The sequence below is a fragment of the Salarias fasciatus genome, chromosome 20, assembly GCF_902148845.1.
Source record: "Salarias fasciatus chromosome 20, fSalaFa1.1, whole genome shotgun sequence".
In the NCBI taxonomy this organism is placed as follows: domain Eukaryota; kingdom Metazoa; phylum Chordata; class Actinopteri; order Blenniiformes; family Blenniidae; genus Salarias; species Salarias fasciatus.
This window is the reverse complement of record NC_043764.1, coordinates 4372537-4399739: the sequence shown is the minus strand read 5'-3', so window position 1 is coordinate 4399739 and position 27203 is coordinate 4372537. Positions and strand designations below refer to the sequence as shown.

At 48.2% G+C, this 27203-nt stretch overlaps 1 protein-coding gene across 5 annotated transcripts in view; it reads left to right on the top strand.

The window, feature by feature from the left end:
* Window positions 1–27203, top strand: part of agrn (agrin) — a 303236-nt gene that overhangs the window by 237913 nt on the left and 38120 nt on the right. For 3 of the 5 annotated variants that reach the window (XM_030119408.1, XM_030119410.1, XM_030119409.1), the window contains exons 11-21: window positions 498–640; window positions 2062–2167; window positions 4733–4852; window positions 6736–6900; window positions 8208–8351; window positions 10605–10729; window positions 10871–10976; window positions 15261–15692; window positions 18648–18773; window positions 22621–22748; window positions 26502–26616. In XM_030119408.1, the coding sequence (XP_029975268.1) occupies window positions 498–640; window positions 2062–2167; window positions 4733–4852; window positions 6736–6900; window positions 8208–8351; window positions 10605–10729; window positions 10871–10976; window positions 15261–15692; window positions 18648–18773; window positions 22621–22748; window positions 26502–26616 (1710 nt within the window). The remainder of the gene's footprint in view (window positions 1–497; window positions 641–2061; window positions 2168–4732; window positions 4853–6735; window positions 6901–8207; window positions 8352–10604; window positions 10730–10870; window positions 10977–15260; window positions 15693–18647; window positions 18774–22620; window positions 22749–26501; window positions 26617–27203) is intronic. The other 2 variants (XM_030119411.1, XM_030119412.1) reach the window with 1 other exon arrangement.

The following is a 27203-nucleotide window of genomic DNA, read 5'->3' as shown; positions in this document are numbered from 1 at the left end:
ATTTCCTCAAACACTTTGCAGTTAGTTGCATTTCCATATCGGGAAGCAGGCGCCCATAACGTCAGGCCCTGCCACCAATTCTCTCTGCACGCTGGTCCCGGCGAATATTTCCCTCCCCTTTTTGTTTCCGATTTAATTGAAATGAAAAGATGCCTCGCTCGTGGTGCAGGGATGTTAATTTATTTAGTCAATCTGGAGCCTCGCTCCAGTTGGTCATTATCTTGGTTCCTTCTCTCCTCCAGCAGTGTGATGGAAATATGAAATATCCCATCTTGATGATATTCCAAATTGTCAAAGGCCTCAAGCACTAATAGAGGACATCTCTTTATTTGTTTTTTTGTTGTTGTTATTTGTCATTAGCACACCTGGATAACACCTGGGCAGCAATCAAGGGTTTAGAAGGCTTGATGTAGCACCCGCTGGTCTGATGATTGGTGAGAATACGTGAATGACCTTGAGGCAGCCGCAGTGACCTTGTTTTGTGTGTTTTCCTGCAGACTGCGGCTCCGGGGGGTCCGGCTCCGGCGTGGAGAGCTGCGAACAGGACCGCTGCCGTACGTTCGGCGGCTCGTGGGACGAGGACGCGGAGGACGAGCGCTGCGTGTGTGACTTCCTCTGCCACAGTGTGCCCCACAACCCGGTACGACCAGTCGCATTGTTCCCGCCTGATCATCACTGATCGTTACAGATCTGTCAGAAACTTCCTCTCAATGCGAGCGGGGCCAATTATAAGTGCAGCAGTGATTGAATCACTGAAAACTAGCTCTGTTTGTTTTCCTCTGTAAATGTTCAGTCTTCCCAGGCTCCCTGTCAAAATGATTCATACATAAATATTTTCAGAACTCACCATTACATGTTTTCTAGATAAAAAAGACCTCAGTTGAAAATATCTTGTTCTCTTGAAAATGTGTCTTTCAAACTTTCAAGTTTGACGGAGTTTTGCAACTTGCCCTGCAATAACAGCCTTTGACCAAAAGTGCCTGAAGGTCCTCTTCCTGTTTTTTCCCTGAGTGCTTTGGAGCACGGGCCTCAGCGGCTCTTCATCAGCTGCAGTTTGTCTGACTGCCATCGATGTGGCTCGGCTGCTGCCGCTCCAGCATTTCGCCTGTTCGTCCCACTGAGGCTACAGCCGGAGAGACGATCAGTGGCTGGAATGAGGGAGCGGACCTTCACTGGGGATCTCTTATGCTAAGCTAGATTTTTAAATGACAATTATTTAACACATATCGTACAGGTATATGTAGAAATAAAGGCTATTTCTTCCACAAATCTGACTTCAATGCATTTGGCTCTCCAGAGGGTATTAAATACATTTGTCTGATGCCTCCAGTCGCCATTTATTGATTGTAAAGATCTACAGGTGACAGGCCTGCACTCATTTGGCCAGTTTAGGCTGTGGAAGAGTAAAACGCCTGCTGTGAGGGTATCTTACTCTACCGGAGATAAAATGTAAACAAAACCTGCAGATAAACAGCATCTATACATGTTTGGAATTTGTGATTCTGGGTCTCTTTCTGTGGTTATATTTACCACAATCAAACTCGTTCTGCTTCAGGACTTTATTTTAAAATATACATATATTGCAGTTAATGTCATATTTTCTCACAAGTGGATAATTGGATCGGGCTCTCCTGCGGGCCACTAGTGACCCCACGCTGCATGTTTAACACCCGTGATTTATACCTGAAGGCCCGTTACACTGCAGCAGCTTCCTCGTCACCTGTTTCAGTCTTTCATTTGTAACAATTTTTGATTTTGTGATCTCCGTTTAGAAACACTCGTGATCCTCTCAGTGCTTTGTGGTCTGGTGGGCAATTTCATTTATCTCAACAGTAAAAAAAAACCTTTCTAACTAAACTTTCAGTCTAATTTGTTTCAGAAGTACAAAAAGTCAATGAACAATTACTGTAGAGCAGCACAAACACCGAGCGCAGGTGTCACGGCAGACAGCGCCGCGGCACAATCAGAAAGGTCTGCGTGTAGATCGACCTGTGATGGAACCGCCGGGCTGTGAACGAAGCTAAAGCGCTTTAACCATGGAATGATTCCATCCTCCTTTAGGTGTGCGGCTCCGACGGGAAAAACTACAGCAACGAGTGCGAGCTGAAGAAGGCCAGGTGTGAGAAACAAGAGCACTTGTTGATCCAGAGCCAGGGAGCCTGTGCAGGTCGGTACATTACGCCGCTCGCGGTTAATGTCGTCGCAGTGCGCCGGAGCACCCTCTCATCAAGCCTCATTGTCGCCAACATCCCATTTCTCCACTCATTTCACTCATTGATGGGGTAGTAATTGCCTCTAGTTGGAATCTAATTCTCACAGCAGCGCTGTTGTCTTTCCTCAGCGTGACCAATAGAGCCACGAGCAAATGACACAGTCAAGGTCAATGACTGGTGTGTGTGTGCGTGTGTGTGTGTGTGTGTGTGTGTGTGTGTGTGTCATTTGCCCGGGGAAAGTTGACTCAGTGTTACTTGCAGCTTTTCAGCAATGTCCTCGCTGTTATCTGGACACTGACCGGCCCTCTGGGGTCGACCGGAGTTCACGCTCCTCCTCCGGGGCGTTTGAGTGGACGGAGCTGATCGTCATCCAGCCAGACATTCAGACTATTTAAACTATTAAACTTTTACTCACGAGCTTGCCTCTTTAACCCTCAGGATACCTCTCCGCCCCACTCACTTAAGCATAAACAGCGTCTCTTTGCATGTAATGAATGGCATTTATCTGGAGTCGTTGTGTTTTCACCGGCTAAAAGGCAAAGGTTAACCATCTCCCTCTCTAAATGAAGAGCCTCTGCTGGCTCGGGCCGGGGAGCAGAGCAAAAGGCACTTAAGGGATTTTGTCTGATCATTTCAGCCTGTTTGATTCCCCCTGGGTCTAAAAAAAAAAAAAAAAAAAAAAGAAAAAAAGAGGATGGAAGGAGCTGAAGTGAGTGAGAATGAGGAAGCTGCCTGTGTTTTCACACACATCCCTGCAGATTCTTCTCCTTCCTAAGCTGGCCTCCTTGGGCACTGACTGTCACGCTTCTCTACCAGCCATGGATAATCAATCCTTTTTCTGAAGAGCCCTCTATGGGCACCAAACCTCTGGGCTCTCCTCTCCTATTGGCTAATGGGGTTTAAAGAATTAAAAAAAAAACTCAGATCTTGGGGAATTTCTCTGCCCTCCACATTAGTTATGTCGGGAGAAACTTCGTTTGACCTCAACTTCAGAACTTATCCAAACATGCCAGAGGAGCATGAAAGCCCCCTTTTTTTTTTCTTCTTTTTTTCTCATTTCTCCTCCCCCAGTTTGAAATACTACCTCTTTTACATGAGTTGTCAACACTGTCATCAGCTGTGAGGTTTACTTGTCGTAGCATTTCAAAAAAATCCCTTCTAATCGCCTGCAAACTCGCATGTGGTTCAGGGATTTCAGCATAATCCAAGGAAATATTTATTGGCTCGCCAGTCGCGCGAGCACGCGCACGCGCACGTGTCCCCTTGCGGGAACACAAAAAGAGCCGCCGCGGTGATTGCAGTGGAGGAGCCAAGGTGGCAGACCTTGAAAATGCGCGGTTAATATTGCACATCACGGCGAGCCGCATTGTGCCGGACAACGGCCACTGAAGAGGAAAAACCCTTGAAGGGTGGAAGAACATATGAAATTAAAAGTTCTCCTTGTCCTAATAGGCTCAGTACAGATAGGCGAATGGAGCGCCGGAAAGTGGCAAGTTAAATGAAGTGTGTCCGAAGCCCATCTCTGGAGTGGGGAAGCAGTGGAGGAAGAGCGAGCCGAGTCATCACCATTAGGCCGAGGCTCATATCCACACCAGTAACACTGTGATTTATGGCCCCCGTATCTCCAGCCCGAAAACTCCAAATGAGCAACACAAGGAAGGAAGATGGGGAGAGACAAAGGAGGGGAGCAAAGAAAAAAAAAACGTAGGGAGCGACTTCTCTCTTTTAGCTCCAACTTTACTTTTCAGTCCGAACGCTGATATTTTCTGCCTTGGCTATTAAACAACACCTCCTGTCCCGCGCCCGCACCCTCCTCCTCGCTTCCCCTCCTACTGTATGTTTTGTTGTTGTCTTTCGATTCCTGGCGCGGCGCCAGCTTTGGGAACACATTTGTTTTTATTTAGTTGGATGTAGCTGTGTATTGGGTGCTGTCACACTAGTGTGGCTGCTGCTGCGTCTTCACACAAAAGGAGCTCTCCACACACTGCGCAGGCAGAAAATGCTTGGCGCATTCCTTCACATTATGTCGCAGGCCTTCTTTTCCTTTCTATTTCCTTTTTTTTTTTTTTTTTTTTTTTCCTGGGAAGGTTGTAGGGCAGCAGTGCAATTCCGTAATATTAGACAAGAACAAATGAAGACAACATGCCTCCTAGTAGGTGGTAAATGTCAGCTGCTGCACATTCACCAGAAATGCCATTGTTTGTTTTCTCTGGAGGTAATAGCATCATTTTCCCCCTGATTTTGAGCCATTGTGGAGGAACTAGCAAATAGAATTGTTATCTTGAAGCCGGCTGCCAGCCTCTCCACCTCTGCCCCTCCAGCCAATCTCATTGTTGGCAAAAAGTTACATGTTGCTGAGAGATTGTGTCGTCTAATTCCCCACCCCCCCCCCCCCCCCCACCCCCACCCCCCCAACCACCACCACCACCGCACGCCCCACGGTAATCACTCAAATGTTGGTGTTCTTCTCTCCCTCTCTCTCTCCATCTCCCATCTCCCTCCTCCTCGTCCTTCATCAGCAGTTTCAGAGGAGTCTCCGGCCGAGCCGGCGGCGCCGCGGCACTGCAGCCTCTCCGTGTACGGCTGCTGCTCCGACAACGTGACGGCCGCCCTGGGAGTGGGACAGGCCGGCTGTCCCAGTAAGTCCCCCGTCCCGCCGTGGCCCCGTCCGCCGCCGCTCTGTCCCCGTCCCGCCGCCTGCACCTCCGATACCATCAGGCTGCTGCAGCATATGGGGCTGATTGTCCTTGACTGCAATTACAGAACCGAAGTTGCAGAGCAGAAAAGTGTTTCATCTTAATCCAAGGAATAATTATGATAATGCCGCACGGTATCAACAGAAAAAATCTCTTCATCTGATGATCTTGACAAGCGATAGCACACAGATGGAGGAGGAAACGCAGCATCCTGTTCGCCAGGGGATACAGTATAGCGGGAGGAAAAGCAGGCATTAAAAAAAATGACTGTACGAGGGTTTAGTGAAGAGGAAGCTCACCTCAGCACATCTTATCCACCTTTTTATGTGTGGAACAGGGCAGAACTAACATTCCAGGCTGGTGAATATCTGAAAGAGAGAGTGTCCATTAAAGTAAACAGCATCCAGCTGTGAAAGCTTTCTGCGACACAGAAGCATCAGGAACAGAAATGAGCAAAACCTTAATGGTGGAAATGTATTTCTCCAAGGATCACTTTGTTTGTCAATTCCATTGTTGCCAGACACCTTTATAGTGTTTCACTCTCACGGCTCACAGAGTGAATGTTGCTGGTTGAAGTCCGGGTTCGGCTTTGTTTGCCTTTTTTTCTGAGGTTTCTCAGAAAGCTTCATCTCCTGCCGTCTAATTTCAGTCAACCAGAGAGCATCCTGACCTTTAACTCTCGCTTTGTTTCAACAATGACAATAAATTCTGTTGTGATTTTGATTCTGAGCATCTCTTCCAGCAAATTATCAGAAATCAAAGGAGCAGCCAGTAATGTAATAATGGCCAGTAATGTGATACTCCTCAGTAATGTCGTCATTTTGGACATTTTAAATGTGATAACTTGACAGTAATACATAGAGCATCTTCATTTCATAAATGTGGTAACTATGCCATTCACAATACCTTTTTTTAAAAATCAACACAAAAAATATTTCTATTATCCCTGAAATGCAGCACTGTGTGTTATTTTAGTCATTACCTATTCATAAGGATATTTTTCATTGGCGTTATCATCCAGTGACGTAAGAAATGTTGTGAAGATGGTTTATGATTTTGTTATTACACTATTGGTTTTATTATATTTAAAATGGATACAGTTATCCTGTTTTAGCTACTATTACATTATTAGTTCTTATAATTCACAAATCCATAAAATATGAAGCATGCTTTAAAGAGCATTTAGCCCCAATCCAAATTAAAATATACAATGAAAATTCATCATTGAATTAATTTAAATATCCTTGAGGGAAATAGTGTGTGGTGCAGGAGCCGTCCTCAGGCAGACGCTTCCCGCTGTGCAGACAGAAAGGTCAATAACATCCAAACATCTGCGAGCTCAAATGCAGAAAAAAAGAGCTGTTTTTGTTAATATTAATGTTTATTTGGTTTCTGTGTTCCACATGAGCACAAAGAATAGATTTTCCTCACAGCGTTTTGTAATTTTTTTCTGCAGAATTTCCTAGAAAGCTTCATTGTTCACTAAATTATTGTTTCACACTTTACATTATTGCAGATACAACAGAGTTAAGTTTGTACTTTTAACATAATTTTTCCACTAACTGTGTCATTTTGTTGCTTTTTTGTTTTCGATGTATTCTAGTATTAAATTATTTAGTTTGTGACTTTATTGTAATGTTTTTTGTTTTTTTGTGTTTGCTATATTGAAGTCATTTCTTTCCTCCACCACAGTGTAACTGCAGTGAAATCCACAGGATTGGTAGAAAGCCTGCTGTATTTTTTCATGCTGAATTTCTTCCAATATTGCATCGTGTAATAAAGTGAATGTTTCACTTGACGCGTTTTGTTTTCTTTGCTCTCCTCAGGCACCTGCCAGTGTAACGTCTACGGCTCGTACAAAGCGACCTGCGACCCCACCTCGGGCCAGTGCTCCTGCAAGCCGGGCGTCGGGGGCCAGAAGTGCGACCGCTGCGAGCCGGGCTTCTGGAACTTCCGCGGCATCGTGACGGAGAACATGAGCGGCTGCACACGTGAGCGAGCGCTCCTTCAACCCGTCCTCACATCTTCCCACCATGCGCTCTTTCTCTATTTACCCAAATTACAGGGGAAAAGAGAGATTTTCTCCCCTTCTCTTGATGATATGCAGCCATGCCGGGAGGACTTATTAGGTTTTTGGATATCCTGAAACCGTGTGCTTGTTACTCTCAGATCAGTGGCTCCGGTGGGGCCACTGCCCTGCGTGGTGGAAACGGCCCCCTGCTGCTGCACAGCTGATTTAGATGATTGGACCATTATCAGTCTTCAGCAGATCAGACTTGTGGAGCAGGGCATGTCGAAAACATGCAGGACAGGACCCCCACCATCAGGACTGCTCAGGATAATGCAGCCAGTTTCATTCATAATACATCCAGACAGAAAACGGATGCATCAGAGGAAACTGCTTTAAAAGAGACGCCGCTGTTACTTTTTAGCAGAAGAATGGACGGTGTGCTTCATTGTATTGGTTGGAAACCAAAACTTCTGAGCCAGACATCTGAAAATCTTTTACAAATAAAAGCAACTCCTCCTGGCCAGAGTCCTCTGCAGGTAAGAGAGAAGATATATTTCTCCTGACAACAGCCGTGGTGGGAAAATACGTTTTTGCTCTGCGAGCTACATTTAATTTACAGCTAAACGTTTGCTGGCAGTTTTAGTGGAGCAAAGCCTCTGCGTGTCCTTCAGTCCTGTCAGGGCCTTATTGAATGAGCTGTTTTTCTCATCTGTATTCGAGTAAAGAACGGGGTCACGACCCCCTGTTTGCCTTGGTGTAATGCAATATGGCGACCAGCTCGCGTCCTGCCGCTGCGGGATCACAGGACAGACGCTGCCGAAGCCACAGAGCGTTTTCCGTCAGCGGCGGGAAGCCTGCCGGTGCCTCACCCCCGGCCTGACCTTAACAAGGTTTACCCAAAGCAAGCAGGCGGCGCGCCAATACCACGGAGAAGCAAGGCAACAAAAAAACAAACACATCGTTGATTCCAGGAACATGATGGGGTTGATGTCCTTCCCCGAGGTTGTTTTTTTCTGGAGCCGGGGCTACACTCCCGCCCCTCTCCTCCTTTTCATGCCTCTATGGCCCCCGAGGCTGGATGAACTATCCTCAACCTCTGACTCTAAGACAAAGATATATCTCAAGCAAACTGCGGCGAAGGTTGCTTCAAACACACTTTGCCCCCGACATAAATCGAGCCCTTCCTATCCCTCCTCCTGTCATCGCACGTAATTGACTGGGATTTTTTTTTCCTCTTCCGCCATCAGCCTGACCCCCCCCTTGTTTTCTTTCCTTTCCCCACGGCAGCGTGCAACTGCGACGCCACGGGCTCGGTCCGGGACGACTGCGAGCAGATGTCGGGTCTGTGCTCCTGCAAGACGGGAGTCAAGGGCATGAAGTGCAACGTGTGTCCAGACGGGAGCAAGATGGGCATGAACGGCTGCGACAACGGTGAGCAGAGCGACCGGAGGCATTAATACGCCACGCCAACACACATTATTCCTCCTCCTCCTCCCTCCTCCTCCTTCTCCTCCTCTGTCATTCTGAAGTGGCTTTCTGTCACTAATCTGAACGGGGGATCAGCCACTTCTTTCCTCATCTGTGCCTCGCATCAGTCAGGTTTATTGGCAAAGGCGGAAGTGGCTGCAAGACAGCAAATCAATAGTGATTAGGAAAATACTGAAGTGTACAAATGGCGTGCTCATGACACTTTTTTTGCATCATTCTCTTATTTTGGGAGACTGTGTGCGAGTGTTGGTGCCTCCATATTAAGTAATATTGATCGCCTTTGATTAATAATGAAAACGGCCCCAGTGATTGCACAAGCTCCAGCGCCAGTTGAGGGAAAGGTTAGTTCCTGCTGCGGGGGCCTGCGGCTCCTTGATTAAGATGCACCATCAAGTATCGACTGGAAGTCAAACGCTTAATGAAGCCAGCAGTCGCCGGCTCAGTGGAGGGGCTCGCCACCGCACACCCCGCCGGATGAAGAGACGAGGGGCTCGGAGGGTGCGGCACATGAAAGCCGGAGCTCCCAGGTAGGGGGGCCACTCCAGGCCCCTGTGATGCCGCAACAATGCAAAGGCCCCCGCGCCCGGCCGCCCGGCAGGCGGACGGGGGCGCTCCACGCCTGCAGCGCCTGCTGGGGCCACTTCAAGGCTTCAAACAAGCTTTGGCAGAGGAGAAAAGGCGGAGTCTGAGTGCTCACCTTTATACCGCTCAGCAGATGCTGGGAAGCAGTTCCAGGTGATCTGCTGTGAAGCCTGGAATGATTCCTGTCATACAGAGGATTTAGTGTTTTTGCAATAGCAAGGTTTTATTGTAGCTGTAAGTGTGTCACTTAGAAACAGCAGAATGCCTCCAGATGGATTTAAAGAGAAGCTCTCAGTATCCTCTCACTAATGTAAACAGTGTGGCAGAGCAGCCCATTGGGTTACTTGCTGTCTGTAGGGCAGATAAATTGCTTTCTGCTCTTTCTGCGGCTTAAACAGGTTAAGATCGACCAACCTATTCCAGGTTTGATATTAACCAGCCTTATTAACACTATAGATCACATTTGTGTCACCAACTGGGAGACGATCACGGCTTCTTTTAGCAAATCATCTCAAAAGTTACAGACGCAGCGGTGTTCTCATTACACTCTATTAGACGGCACTCCATCCTAAAGCCTGTGTAAAGACCGGGGTATTATTTCCAATTCCTCTTTAAATTAGACCAGCAGATTAAATCTCCATACTCGTCTGTGTCCACGAGAGCAAGATATCGCTCTCCAAAGTCCATCTTATATGCTAATTTAATCCTAAGTGCCATATTTGTGAGGCTGGTGCCCATAAAATACAACATGTAATTAATAATACCAAGCAGAAAACAAGAAATCACTGGCACAGCAACTCTATAAAAACACATTGCATATTGTTTTTTTAACGTTCTGAAGGCAGGTTCTAACAAGTTTTTTAAATAATATTTGTTAATTCATACATTTTGTTTAGTGTTCGGTGCGTTTTCATAGATTTATGTTGCATTGATCTCCTGGGTAAGCTGCAGTCGGTATTTGCACTTTGTTCTTGAACCTCAGTAGATTAGTTGAATATTTATCTTGCAGATGAGTTTCTCCCTTCATTTAAATGCAAATATCTATACTTTGTCTGGGTATATGTTCCAGTTATAATGTGTGTGGGTAGACGTGTGCAAACACACTTACAAACATGGATCAAGTTTTGCAGTAAAAAAGGTATTGAGAGTCAAGTTAAAGTTTTCCTTTATTCTTTTTTATGACCTTTCATTACCTGTGTTGTGTTTTAATTTTACTTACTAAAAGAGAGTATCTATATTTTCACTTAAGTGAAGGCTGAGAGCACGTCCTGCCAGCTCTGTGTATAAGTTAGAAGTGATTCAGCGATGTGTTGAAATGTATCGAGGACACAAAATTTCTTTGTTTAATTACTCTATAAATTCTTACTGTGCAGATTTGAGGAAATCCATTAAATGGATATTTAACTTGCAAAACTTCTGCCACCCTAAAGTAGGGAAAAAAACTTCTGTAATTGTGAAACATTAAAAATGCATAAAAAGTCGAAGTTCTAATTTCGCTCCACGCTATCACTGCGCCGCAGTCAGAATCCATAAAGCAGTTATCCTCGATGCCATACTGCGTGATTACAGGACCGTGCTGAATGTATAACAATGCAAACCTCTCTTCATTCTCAGGGCCCGAAGCCCCGACCTCGTGCGACGAGCTGGTGTGCAGCTTCGGAGCCACCTGCATCGAGGTGAACGGCCAGGCGCATTGCGAGTGCCCGTCGCCAGACTGCGACCTGAAAAACAAAACAAAGGTGGTTTTTTTTTAAATTACGCAAATACAAGCAGTAACCACTTTGATCTGCAGGTTTTCCCCCACAAGGCAGGAACACCGAGGTGGTTGTCGGGGAGCTAACGCGTGTTGCAATCCTTTCATCTGTGTCGCGGTGGAGCAGGTGTGCGGCTCGGACGGGGCGACCTACGCCGACCAGTGCCAGCTGAGGACCATCGCCTGCAGGCAGGACAAGGACATCACGGTGCAGCACTCGGGACAGTGCACAGGTGAGCCCCGTCGAAGGCGTCATGCATCACGCCGGCCACGGACGGCCGACGGTTGTCAGTCGCCCGTCAGAGCATAAGGAGCAGTGCTGCGGGCTTCGGATTCCTCCCACCCCTGCTCGCCGTCTCCGTCGGGAAGAGGCTCAGCGTCGTGACGCTTTATGTGGAAGTTCTTCCTTGCAACTTTCATGTTGAAAGCAAATATTAGCAGTGAAATAGCAAGTAGAAGCTCAGAAAAATCTGCATTTTTCAAGCCTCTCTGTTGGGATTTACCTGCATCTTCCACCGCTTCCTGATGCCAGCGGCGCCATGCTGTCGGGGCGTGACTGCATATGTGGAGAGCATACGCAGGGAGGGAAAGGTTCCGCCCGCGCCCCTCGGCCCAGATGCTGACGGACGCTGTTTGGATGGGTGTAATAGGTGCCGGGACGCGCGCCAAGGCCACAGCTTTCATGTAAGAGGGGGAAGTTGTCGCTGCGGCTGCCAGCTTGCGTCACAACAGGATTCCTGAGATGCTGCCGGCGACGCGCAGCGGGGCGGCGAGCGCCAGCTGTGTGGACGTGGCCACCAGCCACTGCCAGGTGTCATTTTTGGGTAGAGAAATGTTTCGTTCACCTCATTGCTCGGCGGTGCACAGGCCAAATACCGAGACACGAGTCCCTTTCATTCCTCGCCCTGGAGTGGTCTTCATCAGACCCCTAAGTAGGACATCCCCACAGGCTGCTGACACGCTCCGCGTTGAAATGCAGGTACACAGATTAAAAATAAAAATATGCTCAGCGAGAGATCGACAAGGCTTTGATAAGTCCCCGAACATCTGGTAATTACAAATTCAGTGCCGTGGGTTACTGGGAAAGAAGCAGCCAAATCCAGTGGAGTTGCTCATTCCTCTGTTGCCTGGCAATAGAGATGTGGGTTGTATGTAATCCCTCACCTAGCATTGCCGCACACTGGAGGCAGGAAGACGCCTCACAGCGGACGCTTTTCTCTATCAAACCCTCGGGGGAGCGCCAGACGAGGCGAGCTCGGGCCCACCGACCGCCACACAGGATCTTTTAATTTCGTCTCCCGGATGCGGCCGCACCGCGGGTCGCTGTTCCGCCGCGCCTGTCGGCTCGGGGGTTAGATCTCGAGCTCATTTCACGTGTGGCTGGGTGCGAATTAGCATTTGCTCTGCCTCCGCCCGTCTCCACGCTGCAGCCTCGCCCGCCGCCCCCCCATCCCTCCATCCCTGCTGTTTACACGCAGCGCTTCCAGACGCCCGGCTCTCAGCGCCGCGGCATGCGAATGCTCTCCGAGCTGCATTGTGGCCTGACTCCGGAGCAGAGCCAAAGGGCTTCTGTAAATGAGCGAATATTGATCTTTTTGAACGTCATTGATCTGTTGCAACTTTTTATTACACCACAGAGCGCGGCTGCTGCCGTGCAGCCCGCCGCTAATGGGCCAGGCTAAGAGAGAAATCACAAGCCTGCAGGAAGAGCTGCTCAAATCTTTTCTGCTGGTGACAGAGAACTCGCAGTGAACTGTGATGCTGCCCAGCTCCCTCTGAAGGACTCCCAGGGACTCCTCCAGGCTCCTCTGCTGCAGCCCAGCAAAAAATGAAGCGAGAAGTTGTGAAAAGAATTCAACACTGAACATGTGAAGGCCAGATTTGAAGGAAAATGAGAGTTTAGACAAACATGTTTAATACCAACATGATCAAAATTAAAGTAAAAAACACAGAGACATGCTCAGATGAAACCGTGTCGGTAGGGAGACAGTATTTTGGTCTTTTGCTTACTGTTGTAGTTTGGAGGGAGGATGCCTGATCATCATTACAGTCATTATATATTTTATTTTTAGTGAATGCCTCTATCCTCTCTCGGTTTGGTGACTCAAACAGCCAAATGTACTTTTTTATTTAAATTTAATTGTAATTAATATCCTTCGATAACTATCTTTATCATTCATGATAGCACCATTGATGCGACTCTTGGTGCTCGAGAAGATTATATCGTCACCCGACTCCACACCATCCACTGGTGAAATGAAATTTCCGCCCATGTTTCCAAACTGTCCCCAGCACCAGAGGGAGGGCATTTGTACCAGTGAGCAAGTCCTGGCACAGAGAGGAAATGGCCACCATGTTGGCAATGACCCGCCTCTCCCATATGGCGCAATCACCTGTAGGTTCGCAGCAAATTGGCGCCGGATGGCAGCATATGGCCCGAGCGGCCCCCTCAGTCTGCACGTTAGTCAGGGCTCTGCTGCCGCTGCCGTCCCTCCTCCACGTCCTGCAATTTTCCCCTCATTATTCAATCCCTCATTCTGTGAGCCTTGCAACATACTCCCACTGCTGCTGCTGCTTTGTTAACCTCTTTTTTCACCATCTGATTTACGCCCTGGTCCTTTGAGGCAGTCCGTCCCTATCATTTCTTCAGCGCGCCTCTGTGAGCTCCCCTCGTCTCTTCCTCTCTGGTCTCCTGTAATCCAGATTCCTCCTCCTCCTCCTCCTCCTCCTCCTCGCTGAGGCCAACTGACACCACAAACAATCTTAATAGCCACCTTTCAACAATAACTACACAGCTGAGGCAAGCCAAGCCGACAATGATTTTTTTCCCCCTGATCTACACTGTGGCATTACTGTCCGCTGCCGCGGCGGGAGGGGAGGGGAAAAAAAGAAAAGAAGAAGCAAATGGGCTGTTAAACCTGATTAAGAGAAGCATCAGCTGAACACACTGTGCCGCCAGTCTTTCTTCACCCTTTCAAATTCTTTTCTTTCCTTATGCCATGTCACAGAGCTGGAGATGCACACACACACACACACACACACACACACACACACACACACACACAGCGACGCGCAGGGCCTCTTCCCGAGGAGCCAGACGCTCGACGCTGAGCTTGGCACCTGACTGACAGGTGTAGCCAAGAGGAAAGCCGACGCACGCCACCGTTCCTGGTGATAGCATCGGCACTCTGCGTGCGCTCAGCTCCACATCTCTCCCCATATATAAATATATACACAAAATCTCCGCCGAGCCTCAAGCTGACACTCCGCGTCTCCCGGGCTTTCTGCCGTCTCAGTAGGTATCACATTTCACACCTCGGTGAATAATTGCCGATCAACTAGGCGATTATAACGGTGTAATTAAGTCCTACACATAATGTTGGGCGAATCCTAATGAAGCGCAAATCCATGCTATAGCTTTTTCCTTTTTTTTATCTCGTCGTCACTTCACCTTCTCGCTGACACAAATCTATACTCGTGGGAAGGAAAGAAGTCAAGGGAGAAAGACAATATTGTCACGCCTGCTTGCCTCGGCTAAATCTGAAGTGCTCACTTACGTAGCGTCTCCCACCCGTCCCCCCCTCAGGAGTTTTCATCCCATTTATCGCTCGTCTTCTCGCCGACGGTCGTCCTTTTGCACCAGAGCTTTTTGCGTAGGTAATGATCGAGCCTTTTCAGTGAGGCTCTTCTTTCTCCCTCATTCAAAGTGATGTTTTCCACTCACTGTGTGTGTGTGTGTGTTTGTTTGTGTGTTGACAGAAGTGTGTTTGTGGTGGCGTTGACGGATGCTCGCGCTCTCCATGAGCAGCAGTCTGCCGCCTTTGAAGCCGGAGTTAAAGCCGGCTTTTTTTGCCCCATTTCTATCAATCATTCATCACCGGAGGCACTGGCTGTTGGTGATTAAAGCTTTGCTACTGGAGGGCAGCATTTGAATATGGATATATAATTCATAGGCACTGGCACAGCATGCGCGCAAACTCTCAAGCGCGCTTCCTTCGCACACAAACGCGTGCTGTACGAGCACAAATGCACTACACACAATGCGCCAACACCAAGTGGAGGAGTTTAACCGTGTTGAGGAATCATAACTCATCTGCAGGCGGAACGTACGGCGGCGCATTGGAGTCTGAATGTCATCTGGGCGCCGCATTTTTCACATTCACTTTGAAGATCGGTAAAATAAAGATCGCTGACATCTCATCCGTTGCAGGGTTTTATTTTAAATTGAGGTTGCTTTAACAATCGGGAGCCCAATTACGTGTGTGTGTTTCTGCGTAAGTTCATAATGGCATTGCTGAGCATCAGGGAGATGGGTTAAATGATTACCAAAGGCCATAATCATTGCAGGAATGCGGAGGTAAAAGCAAGCCGCTGTCTGCAGGAGGGTGTAGTAACCGCTAAGTGGCAGATGATGTTTTCATTTCCAAGGTGTTGGAGTCAGGTGAGGCTGAATCAAACATTTCCATCTTTGCTCAGCCATTCATCCATTCCTTGCTTCCTCCCCTTCCCTCCACCAGAAACCATCACCGAGCCGGCTGACCGACCCACCCCCAACCCCCCCGCCACCACCGGCGTCGCCGCCATCACCACCACCTCCGCCCCCTTCCCCCCTAACAAGGTGTTTGCCATGCCGCCGCCGAGGACAGCCGAGACGGAGCCGGACGAGCAGCCTCCGGCCACCACCCCCTTTACCACCATCACCCACAACCACGCCCGAAACAGCCACCGCCACTCCATCCACATCCAGCCCGCCGCCGCCAGCGCCACGCCCGCCTCCTCCTCCCACGCCCGCCCCGCCCCCTCCGCGGCCGCCGCCTCTTTCGAGGGCTCGGGCAGCGGCGAGCCGAGCGGGGACGACCAGGCCGAAGAGGAGGAGGAGGAGGAGGAGCAGGAAGAGGAAGCTGGCAGCGGCGTCCCGACGGAGGCCAGTGGGGCGGAGGAGCCTGTCGGTAAATCCCTGCTCTTTCACTTCATTATCCATACAGCTCAGCGGGGGGGCGAGGGCCGGGTTTAAGAAGGGGTCGGACAAATTAGCTCACATCATAACACATTCATGTCATCATCTGTTAATTGAAAATTAAAAATAGACACAGGCTTATGTATTTGTATGCAAATTGCTTTTCAGGAGACAAATGTCAAAGGCAGGGAGGCAGGGAAGAGAAATTCTTTGTAAACAGAAGCTGTTAGTGTCATTTACACTTTTGGGAAGATGTATATCTCTATTTCAGGAAGCTTAAAAAAAAAATGTATTAGCATGGTTGAGTGTTGCTGCATCGCCCATGCTTTCTTCCCTCTCATTCCACCTGCGTGCTGCTCTCAGCAGCCAGCGAAAAACAAACCAGCCCTCTGTAAAATACACTCTGGGCCGGCCAGAGAGAGAGATGGAACTGTTGGCCCGCATCTGGGGATCTGCGGAGCCTGACTTGACAGGCTGATGTGAACCAGGAGGCTGAGGTGTGTGTGTGTGTGTGTGTGTGTGTGTGTGTGTGTGGAAGCAACATATCTTGTCACACCGCCGGCCTCAAATCTCTCTGGACATGCCCTCCTGACTGTAACAGCCTGCTGCGGTTAGCGGGCCTCCTCTCGGACAACAAGGGATGACCGAGACTTTTCCATCATACCTGTTTTCTTTATGATTTTTTATTTTCCTGATGTTGCCTTCCATCCATCCATCCATCCTGCCTGACAGCTCGCAGTAACAGGATGGGATTGATGGAACTGTGTGCCCCCAATATGCTCTTCCTCAGCTCCTCCTCCTCCTCCTCCTCCTCCTCCTCTTTTTGCTCTTTCTCCCTGAGTTTAGATTTATTCTCTTGTCAGACACTGACCAGAGTGCTCGGTGACGCGAGGAGCATGAAGCCTTTCTGCAAAAGAGACCCAGTGTCTGTGTGGGTCTGAATGAAGCTTCAACATGTTTTATAGTGTGTGTGTGTGTGTGTGTGTGTGTGTGTGTGTGTGTGTATTCAACACAAAAGTATAAATGTTAACAGCAGAGAATATGTTAACTTCATGAGAACCAGCTAATACATTTAGCCTTGGAGACTTCACACGTTGACCCTCAGATCCTTGATTTATCGATGCACCACTGAAGTGAAGCTTGTTGCTTTACTGTAAAAATTTGGTTAAAATTAAGGTTTCAGGTTAGGATTAGTGAACAGTGAGCTGTGACCTTTGGTGATATGTGAAGAGATCAGAAGAGTAAGACATTTAGAGTAAGACATTGCGTCAGTCTTCTCCTTTATCCATTAAAAGTTTGTTAAAGATGTCAGAGGATTAGTGATACAATCATTTGTTTGTATTTGTGCATTTGGATATCTGTTATTGTGAAGGCTCAGTTGGGCTGACGTTTTGATGAAATCAGGACAATTCTACCGTTAGCCTCTTAAAGAGCTTCACACACACACACACACACACACACACACACACACACACACACACACACACACACACACACACATACACACCAATGGTGAAGTGATCCACCAAAAGAGTCTTTCACACATGAACAGGGCAAAGTGGCCCCTAACCAAGCCAGAGTGCATGCAGGGAACCAGCAGGAAGCTCGGTTGTGTCCGAGCGAAGCCTCCTCCACAGGAGGGAAATGGCGCCACTTTTTGTGGTATTTACGGTGCTTTCACATTCAGTTTCACTGCGAAGACGAATTTCGGTTTTGGACTAGGGTGAATCATTTCACTCGTGGTGGTCATGCTTACACCTCGAGGATGAAATGGCAGTAAGGAAGTGTGACGGAGTCTGTGTGTCTTTAATCCTTTTTCTGATTCACTCAGTTTATCCAATTCAAAGTGCACATGTCTCCGTCTGAGTCATAAATGTTAGTAGGTCAAAGGTGTGTATTTGTATCGAAGTCCATGCTCCTTTGAAATTTGCACTGTCTGAGTGTGAGAGTGTGTGTGTGCATGTGTGTGTGTATGTGTGCAGCGTCCATGGCTGCCACCAGAGTCACGTCGCAGCCCCTTTGTGGTTGTGTGCCGCCTTGTTTTCCCGCCTCCAGCAGCCTCCTCTCCAGCCCAGCATCTGTAAATCGGCAGACCACACGCCGGCAGATGCCCCATAAACCCCCAGCCTCTCCCACCTTTTCATCCCAGGACCCCCCCCCCCCCCCCCCCCCCCCTCCTCTTCCTCCTCCTCTTTGACCGCGAGTCCTTGAGCGGGACGCCCCTCGCCTCTGACGTCTTTACGACTTGTTTGGCCGCTAGCTGTTTGCCTCCACGATTACTTCTAATCTCTGAGCGGCCATAAAACGCACTGCTTCAAACCAAGACGCCGCTGGCCTCCCGCCCCTCTCCGGCGCCATCATTAGAGCGTGGACGCTCGCCGCTGTTACACTCTCACTCCTCAGCTGGAGAAAGCCCGGCCGCTTTTATGTCTTTTATGTCCCGAGATGGTCAGATATACAGTGACAGTAACACAAACACACACTGTATTTTCTTCTTCTCTCATGGGACCGCTTCAAGGTAACTGACAGCCAATCAGTAGTGGGCAGTTATCTAGCCCAGTCACACACACACACACACACTCACACACACAGTCCTCCTATCATTTTAAGTGCACTGTGTGTGACATGACTGGCAACAGCGCCCATTAAGTGTTCTCTGCTGGCAGAATGAGTTCCAGGTGTAAAATCATTTCCCATGAAAATGCTATATAATCTCTCCTGACAGATTAGAGGCCAATCACTGGTCAGCAGACTGCAAAAACACAAGCATCTGGAGCAGCAAACAGAGAAGAAACAAAACAAAACGTAGATCTTGACCTTGGAAACATTAACTGCTCCATGTAAATGCGAAGCAGCTCCCTTTTGGGTTTCTGAGATAAGCCGGCTGGAATTTATGAATCTTCTGATGCGTCATGAATTGTTATGAGCCCCTGTGTGTCACCTCCAGGCCCCACGGTGGCGAGCACCACGGTGCCCACGGCAGAGGACAGGTCGTCCTGCGACAACTCCGAGTTCGGCTGCTGTCCCGATGGCAAGACGCCGTCCAGCACTGCAGAGGGCGCCAACTGCCCCGGTAAGTCCGTCTGCCCCGTCAGGAAAGGCTTTTCCTCTCTTATGAGGTTATGAGATCCTGTCGTGTTTGTGGACCTCTTTGTCTTTGTTCACTGTCCGTTACTTCTGTCTTTCTTTGGTGTTTTTAATCTGGGTGGAAACTTGCTGAAAGACATTTTTCTGAACAGAGTCGGAGGCTTAATGCCTCTTTCCTGTCTGAGCAGGGAGGCCATTAGCTCAGTTTAACTAAAAGTTGAAGCTGTAAACAGTAAAAAGCAGTTAACTCGCCAAGATCCACAAAGGTTCCAGCTCACTAGAGCCTGATTCCCTCATCATGATGCTTGTTTGTTTCCATGTCCACGTATATTAATTTAATAGATATTTTCAAATATTACATGTGGTTTGAAATATTTAGCTTCATAAATTTAATCCTGATATCAGATGCTTAAATGAGAGTGATCCCACTCCCGAAGCGGTTACACTCACACTAAATTATTATCACATCGATAAGAAGTAAAGAAGTAAAGACAAATATATAATGTTATTTCCCATTAGATTCTGATGGATTTTTCCCTCCTTTCTTGAGTCCCTCATAGATAAATAGTCGCTGCTTGTGTGTGGAGGTCCTACAGGTGTTTAATAAACTTTACAAAGAGCGGAAATAACAAACACTGCTTCGGTTAGCGGTGCAGGGACGGTCTTAATAATGTGCTCCTGGAAAAGACAAACAAGACAACAGAGCTCCCGATGTATCCAAGCACACTGGCTCTGATCAGCGGAGAGAAACCTGCCGATGTTTGTTTCATTTCCACGCTGTAGTGATCTGATCATGGCTCAGCTTCAATAATGTCGAGGAAAGTTCAGTGTTCTGATTATAGGATGACTTTCTCCAACAATGTCTTAGAAAAACATCAATAAACCTGCTTTGAGTTCCTCAGGAATCGTCTTCCATAAATTCCACTTTACTATTTACCTCACTTGATGTTTTATTGGCGAGGTTGACGGATTCGGAGCTATTTTGTCGATGGATTCAAGGCCTGAGGATATCATCACATCACTTCACCTTAATTTCTAGTTTTGTTCAGAAGGAGCAGGATATTTTTCCATGCCTGATGTTTACCTTTGAAGCAGCGGTATTGGGCCATCTGCCTTAAACCACCAGAACAGGTGGTGTTTTTCTTTTTCTTTTTTTTAGTCTTTTAATTTTTATGAATCACTCTCTTCATATGTAAATGATCTTATTGACAGGCGCCGGGGAGTTTAAATGATAAATGAAGAAAGGAATAAAACACACAAACTGCAAAAAACATGACCTTTATAGTCCACATTTCTGGATTTACCAGCACTTCTCTCTCTGAAATAACACGCCAGTGAATTTCATTTTCTTCACTTGTTCTCAATATTTTTGATCAAGGTCTGGTTTGATGCAACATGGTGTTGCAGTGGCCCCGTGCTTCGCTTGATAAATATCCAGCCCAGTCTCTGTTCTGGCTTTTTCAGTCTTCTTTCTCCACTTTTACTTTAATCTCCCATCTCGACTTTTATATTCACACACACACACACACACACACACACACACTCGCACACTTGTGTCTTTATCAGTCCGTGCCACTGTGCTGTATCTCCCTCCAGAGCTGTATCTCACTCCTTTCACTCCCTCTACCCGGCCAGGCTCAGTCCAGTCTTGCATCACTTCATTCCTCTCTGGAGTTGAGCGGAGCGAAAGTGGAGACAGTACCAGAGGCCGCCGAGCGCCGCGGTACCAATCAGTGGCTTCTGCCACCCTGGGTTCATAAAGATAAAGGGCTTCTTTCTGCCCTCTCTTCTCTGCGTCTCCATCCCTCGGTAGGAATCTGCTCTGTGTTCGTCCCGGTACTCCTGACGGATTGTGAAACGGGGATTCTCTGCGGCTCCCGGGAGAGCTCCCGGTCGCGACTTGAAAGAACCGACGCCACAAATTAGTGCGCGGGGTTGCATTTCTGGCGTGCTGACGATCCCTGGGACTTTACTGCCACACAGTCTGCGGCATGATCAGAAAACATGGAGCCACCTTTGGTCTTCTACCCCCCCTCTCCCTCACACACATCCACCCGACCTCGCAACTTATCACTGAATTTACAGCCAAACAGATGTGAATTTGATGACATGGCCCTGAAATCTGGGAGCTGGTTTGTGGCTGTAAGAGGCTTGTTATAACAAATCTGCCAAAGCCTGTAAATATTTATCTGGACTAACAATGACGGCACAAACCAGCGATCGATACTTCATTCAGCTCAAGTGTTGCCAATAAAAGCAGGCAGCGCGATGGGCTGATCAATACGCGGGATCTTTTCTCTCTCGCTTTCATTTTTTTCCTTGCCCCTGAGAAGGGCTCGGGCCCGTCTCCCTCTCATTAGATGTGAAATGAAACAAGGTCTCTCGTGCGGTCGGTCGTCTTCTCATTGCGCCAAACGGAGGAACAAAACAGGATAATTGCTCCTTGTTCCGATTGATACATGCAGACTAACGTTTAGTGGCGGCTGTTGATGATCTGGCAGGATTCGCTCACCGGTCGCCCCTATGTTATGTTTAAACGCGGTAATGTCATATCCTCATGGCAGGAAGTGCTCCTGTGAAACTTAACGGCTCACTGAGGTCCACATTCTGTAAACTCTTCCATATGCCAAGGGAAGTCTGACAAATCCATTACATTTTACAGTTCACCAGTACCTGATAGGCCTTTCTTTTATTGCTGTCTGTCTCTTTCTCTCTCACTCTCTCTCTCTCTCTCTCTCTTTCTCTTAACGTCCGTCGCGGCAGTGGGCTGGAAAATCACCCTCTCTGATGTTTGTCTTCTTTGCAGATTAAAAGTCAGATCTCTTTCTCGCTGTCGCCTTCTCTGTTCTCCCTCCCCACCGGCCAGACCTCGCCCGTTTACCTCTGTTTTATGGCCGCCGTCACGTCTGAATCGATGTGCGCTGCCCGTGCGCGCGCTGTAAAGACGAGATTAGAGGGGCCGGCGGAGCGGGCGGCGGGCGGCCGGCGCGTCGCAGCGAGCGACTGCCGTCCTTTTCATGCAGTTTTAAGCAGGCTGTGTCAGTCACTGGTCCGGCAGCAGCATTAAGGAGACAATTACGACTATCTTTCACGATAATCATACAAGTGCTCTTCCCATTCTCCCTGCCGTTGCTCAGGCAGGGGCAGCCATGATTGATTTGGGCAATTTGTTCTGCTGATTACGAGCGGCGTGGAAGCCCGGCATCAGCGCCTCTGTTCGTCACCGTCACACACACACACACACACACGAGCCCCTCTGACTTTCAGCTTTATTTCCAGCCGCTCCTCTCTGGCAGCCATACGGAGAAACTGTACGGAGAGTTGATAGATGCTCGACGGCGTTTCTCTCAAGGTCGCTCACTGAGGTCCTCTCTCTGCTGAAGAAGGCACTTTTCAGGGAGACTATGAGCTGTTTTGTCTTTTAGAGTGTGTGTGTGTGTGTGTTGGTTTCTTTCTCCGTGTATTTGTGTGTCTGTCTAACTTCTTGTCTGTTTGCCCAGCCCTCCATGCCTTGGCCAGCTTTTGGGACAAGTCTCGGTCTGGTAAAACTGGCCCATCCTTCCACTGCCCCCCTTCCTGTTTCTCTCATCTTCCACCTCGTCCACCGCCACTCTCTCCACCGCCGCCATGTTAGCCTCAAACGGCCAAACTCCAGCCCCTGTTTGAAACACTCTCACTAACCTCCTCTGGTCAAGTGCACACAAACACACAATCCATCACTAACCCCCGTCTGGCCTGGGTGAAGGCATCGGGAACTGAGCGAGAGAGGAAGGCTTGACGTCTGCTCTTTTTCGGCGTAACACCTTCTTTCTTCTCCTGCTTCTCTTTTGCAGCCACCATGAGGTTCAGCGGGTTCCTGCACCTGGACCAGGTGGAGGGCCAGGAGATCTTCTACACGCCGGAGATGGAGGACCCCAAGTCCGAGCTGTTTGGAGAGACGGCGCGCAGCATCGAGAGCGCGGTGAGTGCTGCACAGTGCTAAGCAACAAGAACATTTATTTCACAAGTTCTTCTTGTATTGAATAGACATAACAGATATGGCAGGGCTGGTAATGTGGGTATCTGTGTGTGACTGACTGATTCGCCATGGCTCCATGTTTAAACTGGCTACGAGCTGCTACAGAGAGTGTTTCACCCTCCTCTTTGGTGGGTGTGTGTCGTGGTCCAACACATGCTGCTTTTTCTTGGATATTGAACTGCCGTTGAATTAACATGCACAAACACATTGGTGCACCGACTATTGCAGGAAAAACTGCCGTGGGCCACTCGCTCGATATTCTAACCTCGGCCATTTTGAGCACATGTTGGAGTTCAGGGGCGTCCATCACGGCGCCAGTGGGCGTCTGGTTGCCCACTTGGACCTTGTGTTTAGCCTGACGGTCGTGTGCTGAGAATAGTGCATAGAAACAGGATGTGAAACTCTAATTATTCAGGAATGTTGTAACAGGCGTTAGACCTTCGCCTCACTCAGGAGACTTTAAGTAGCCCTCAGCTTCACAAGAGGTGGTGACCCTGCTCCAGGTTCTTTCACTGCACTCCACCGCACACTTGACAATGTGCACACAAAATCCCGAGTTTAAGCGTGTTCACAGCTTAATACATGTGCACTGCATGGTCCAGTGCCCAATCATCCGTTATTTCACTCAAATCAGCGGCTTTTTTTTCGATTCAGTTGAGTTTGACCTTGACGCCGCTGTTGTTTGTTTAGGTTCTAACCTCAGTGTGTGGCTGCAGACGAGAAAAACACACAAATACGCCGTGAGGTCAAACAAAGCTGAAAGAAGAGGGCGTGATTTCAGTATTTCAGTGTGCTCATTTATTTCTTGAACAGTGTGAAAGATGGCCGCTGATCGCACAGTTCAGCGTGTCACTCCTACACCCTGCACCGCAGAAATCATCAGGTCGTGCAACTTTAAATGAACCTGACTGCGGCGCAAAATGTATCAGCAGCCTTGCTTACTCAGCTGTTCACCACCATTTGAATATGATTGAAAAAAAAAAGCCACATGCTGTGTTTTTAGCCTCTTCCCCTGCCTTCAAATTTCTAAGAGAGAAAAAAAAAAACCTCAATTATGATTCTGCTTGAATGCAGCTGACTCAAGCAACAATTACCACTGTGCAGCCACTGGAAAACCGAGATAGTCTTGCTGCAATTTTTTTTCTTTCCTCTTCCCCCCCAAAAACGTTCATGTCAGGAGTGGAAAAGCTTCTCAGACAACATACAAAGCATCGCGACACAGTAAAAAGTCTTCAGCCAGAGCTCGACTAATCAGATTCTCTCAGCTCCTTCGGGCAGGTCTCACTGCACGTTTTACAGACTGACGCCCCTGAAGCTGCTGAGTAATATTCTGCCACACTGAGCCGGAGTGATTTCTCCGGTCAGAGATCTGATAGAAAAATAACAATGATAAAAAATGTATTTGCCGGCTGCAGTCAGGTAGGAACATACATCATATCAGAGGGAGAAGACACGGCCCGAATGATATTTGATTTTTAATAAAGAGGGAATATTGGCAATCTGTGACATTGGGTGGTCCGTAGACAGGAATATGTTCAGTAATTGAATGCCTTTTTTAACCCACATACATCAGAAGATAAAAGGATTCTTCATCCATCATTACAATTCAATATGGATTTAGCTTTTTGGATTACATAATTGCTTTTCCACAAACATAAACATCAAAATAAGGATTCAAATGCCCACATGATAATTTTCCTTTGCACACACTGCGGTCTAATTAGGATTTCTCATAGAATTTTTAACTGGGCTACTACAGAAACCCTTCGCCTTTATGTTTAATAAGACAAGTATGAAGAAAATCAACAAGCTAACAGCTCTCTGCAGACTAATTTTTCAGCTGCTTGCCAAACACTTCACAGTATTCCAAAGCAGCTTCTCATGTGAGATTAATTAAGATTTTCCAGCTATTTGAAAAATTAAGTCCACGCTCTGAATACGACTTGCATAAGTTTGAATGGACATGATTGCCAGTTAGCGGAGCAAAGCCCCGGCGGGCCGGGAGCCCGAGCACAAATCGCAGTTTGGCCCCGGCGGCTCGGCGCCGCGGAGCCGGGAGGATTTCTCTGCCGTCCGCGTCGCCTGTGCAGCTCAGACCTTTGAACAAACGCGTCTGTTGTCAAGCCAGAGCCTGCTCCTCTGATGAAAAGAGAACTCCAACGAGTGTGTGTGTGTGTGTGTGTGTGTGTGTGTGTGTGTGTGTGTGTGTGTGTGTGTGTGTGTGTGTGTGTGTGTGTGTGTGTGTGTGTGTGTGTGTGTACACAGGACACATGTACCAGCTGTTGAATCAGTGTCACCAGCCCCCACTGGGACCTAATCTGCTACCTCACAGCGATTTGAGTGTGTGTGTGTGTGTGTGTGTGTGTGCTCGTTAACGCTCTCGGCGCCCGTGTCTCTGAAGCCTGGTGTGCCACTTGACAGCAGCCACCCCCTCTTCATCTTCCAGAACACACACTGAGCGCATACGTGCATGCATGCAAGAATGCGTAAGCACACACTCGTACACTTTCACTTGGAGTGTGTAGACCTTTGCGCGGTGCGCCCGCCGAGAGAACCAAGCTGCAGCGAGCGTCACTAACACCGCGGCACCTGGTGTAATTAGCAGATGAACGAGGACACGTGAAAGGAAGAGGAGAGCGAGGAACGATCGGGGAGGTTCAAAGTCACGCTTGAAGTTTGTCCACAGCGATTTCCAGGCCTTAAGCCAGCTTTCGGAGGATTTCATTTTCCTGCTTTCTCTGTCACACCTCAACCCACCACATCAGAGCCACATGGAGGAAATAATCTTTTGCTCACCCGGTTCTCAAGCTTAACAAAACGCGGTGAATCATCAGTGTCAGTGTTCTGGTGTTCACCTCGCCGCTGCCACGCCGCGCCGTGATTGACAGCGCAGCGAAAACAAACCACAAGAGTTCTCTGTGAAGGTCTCACTCAAAATAAGAACTTTTTTTTTTGTTTGTTTGAAAGCGTAATTTACTCTGCTTTGCTTTGGTAAAATCCATGAGAGCGGGACTGGAGGGAGGAGGATGCTCTCAGGAAACACAAGTGGCCACAGGCGTGTGGTAAAGTGAGATTGCTTCCCGATGGTTCTCACTCGCAGCTGTTATTAATATCGTCTTCAAATCATTGATCCTTCGCTTCAGTCCCTTCGTTAAAATGTCCCTCTGGTGTGTGGTCCTGCCTGTGAAGCAGCACCATAATAGGGCTTTGATTCAGCCTTTAAAGTGTTTTGTTTTGTTGTGTGATAGAGTGTATGTGGTGAAAATGTATTTACGAAGCCTTATGATGGACTGAGGTGGCAGCTGAGGTGAACATGCTGCAGCGTCGCCGTTGGCTCAGAAGATACTCCAGTCTGGAGGTCTTCAGGCTGTTGCAGCATGCAAACAGCGGGGCCTTTGCAAGCGAAACCAATCCGAATGTCAGGGTCTGCTCGACATTTATCTTAGCCCCTCCTGGAAACTTGTTCCCATAATTAATGCCACGGCAGCAGCTAAATGTCAATTTGTGCACCCACACCCATTGGGCTTCTTCTCCGCTCCCCAATTTGAGAGGCAGGCCGTCGTCCCCGCTCTCAGACGGCGTACAGTCTTCCAGGATTGGACTCGCTGCTCCGATAGCGTGAAGCTCATTACCGGCCTCATTTATCATCTCCTCTCTCTGTCCGCCTCTCCTCCCTCTCCCTCCCTTCTCTTTCAGCTCAATGAGATGTTCAGGAAATCCGCGGTGCGCAGAGACTTCATGAGCGTCCGCGTCCGCAACCTGGCGCCCAGCAACTCCATCCTGGCCTTTGTGGAGGCCCACTTCAGACCAGGTGAGACGAGCGGCAGCAGAACAGGGCAGGCGCTGGATTATGGATGAGACGTTCTGGATTTGTTTCAGATTATTTCACAGGGAGAAAATGAAGGCCACTGGCCATGAGAGGCCTACTTTCCATGCAGAAAGGCCTCCGTATCGCCTTATTAAAAAATGTTTAATTTTGTTACTCGTCTTGAATTGCAATGAGAGTTTAGAGTAAAGTCTTCACTCGGGCCATTACCAGAGGAGTCAGATGTTCTCTCGGCTGAAGAGCGAGGGACTTAAATAGAAGTGAGAAAGTGCTGATTCTGAAATGCACCCAGGAAAGAAAATGTTATAACTTATACGTGTTAATATTGGAGTAGGTTGCTGATGGCTGATGGCAACCTACTGTACCTGTTGTCCTAAAACAAACAGCTACAAAAGAAAGAGCAAAACTGTTATTTTTCCAGAGCTGTTTGTTTTCGGACATGATACTGTAAATGTAATACGGACAGGGTTAAAAAGTCCAAGACTTCCATACCCAGTGTAAATCAGTAGTCAGTGTTTTTCCTCTCTTTCACAAACTGTACTTTTGCATCTCCATGGTTGACTTTCTCCGTC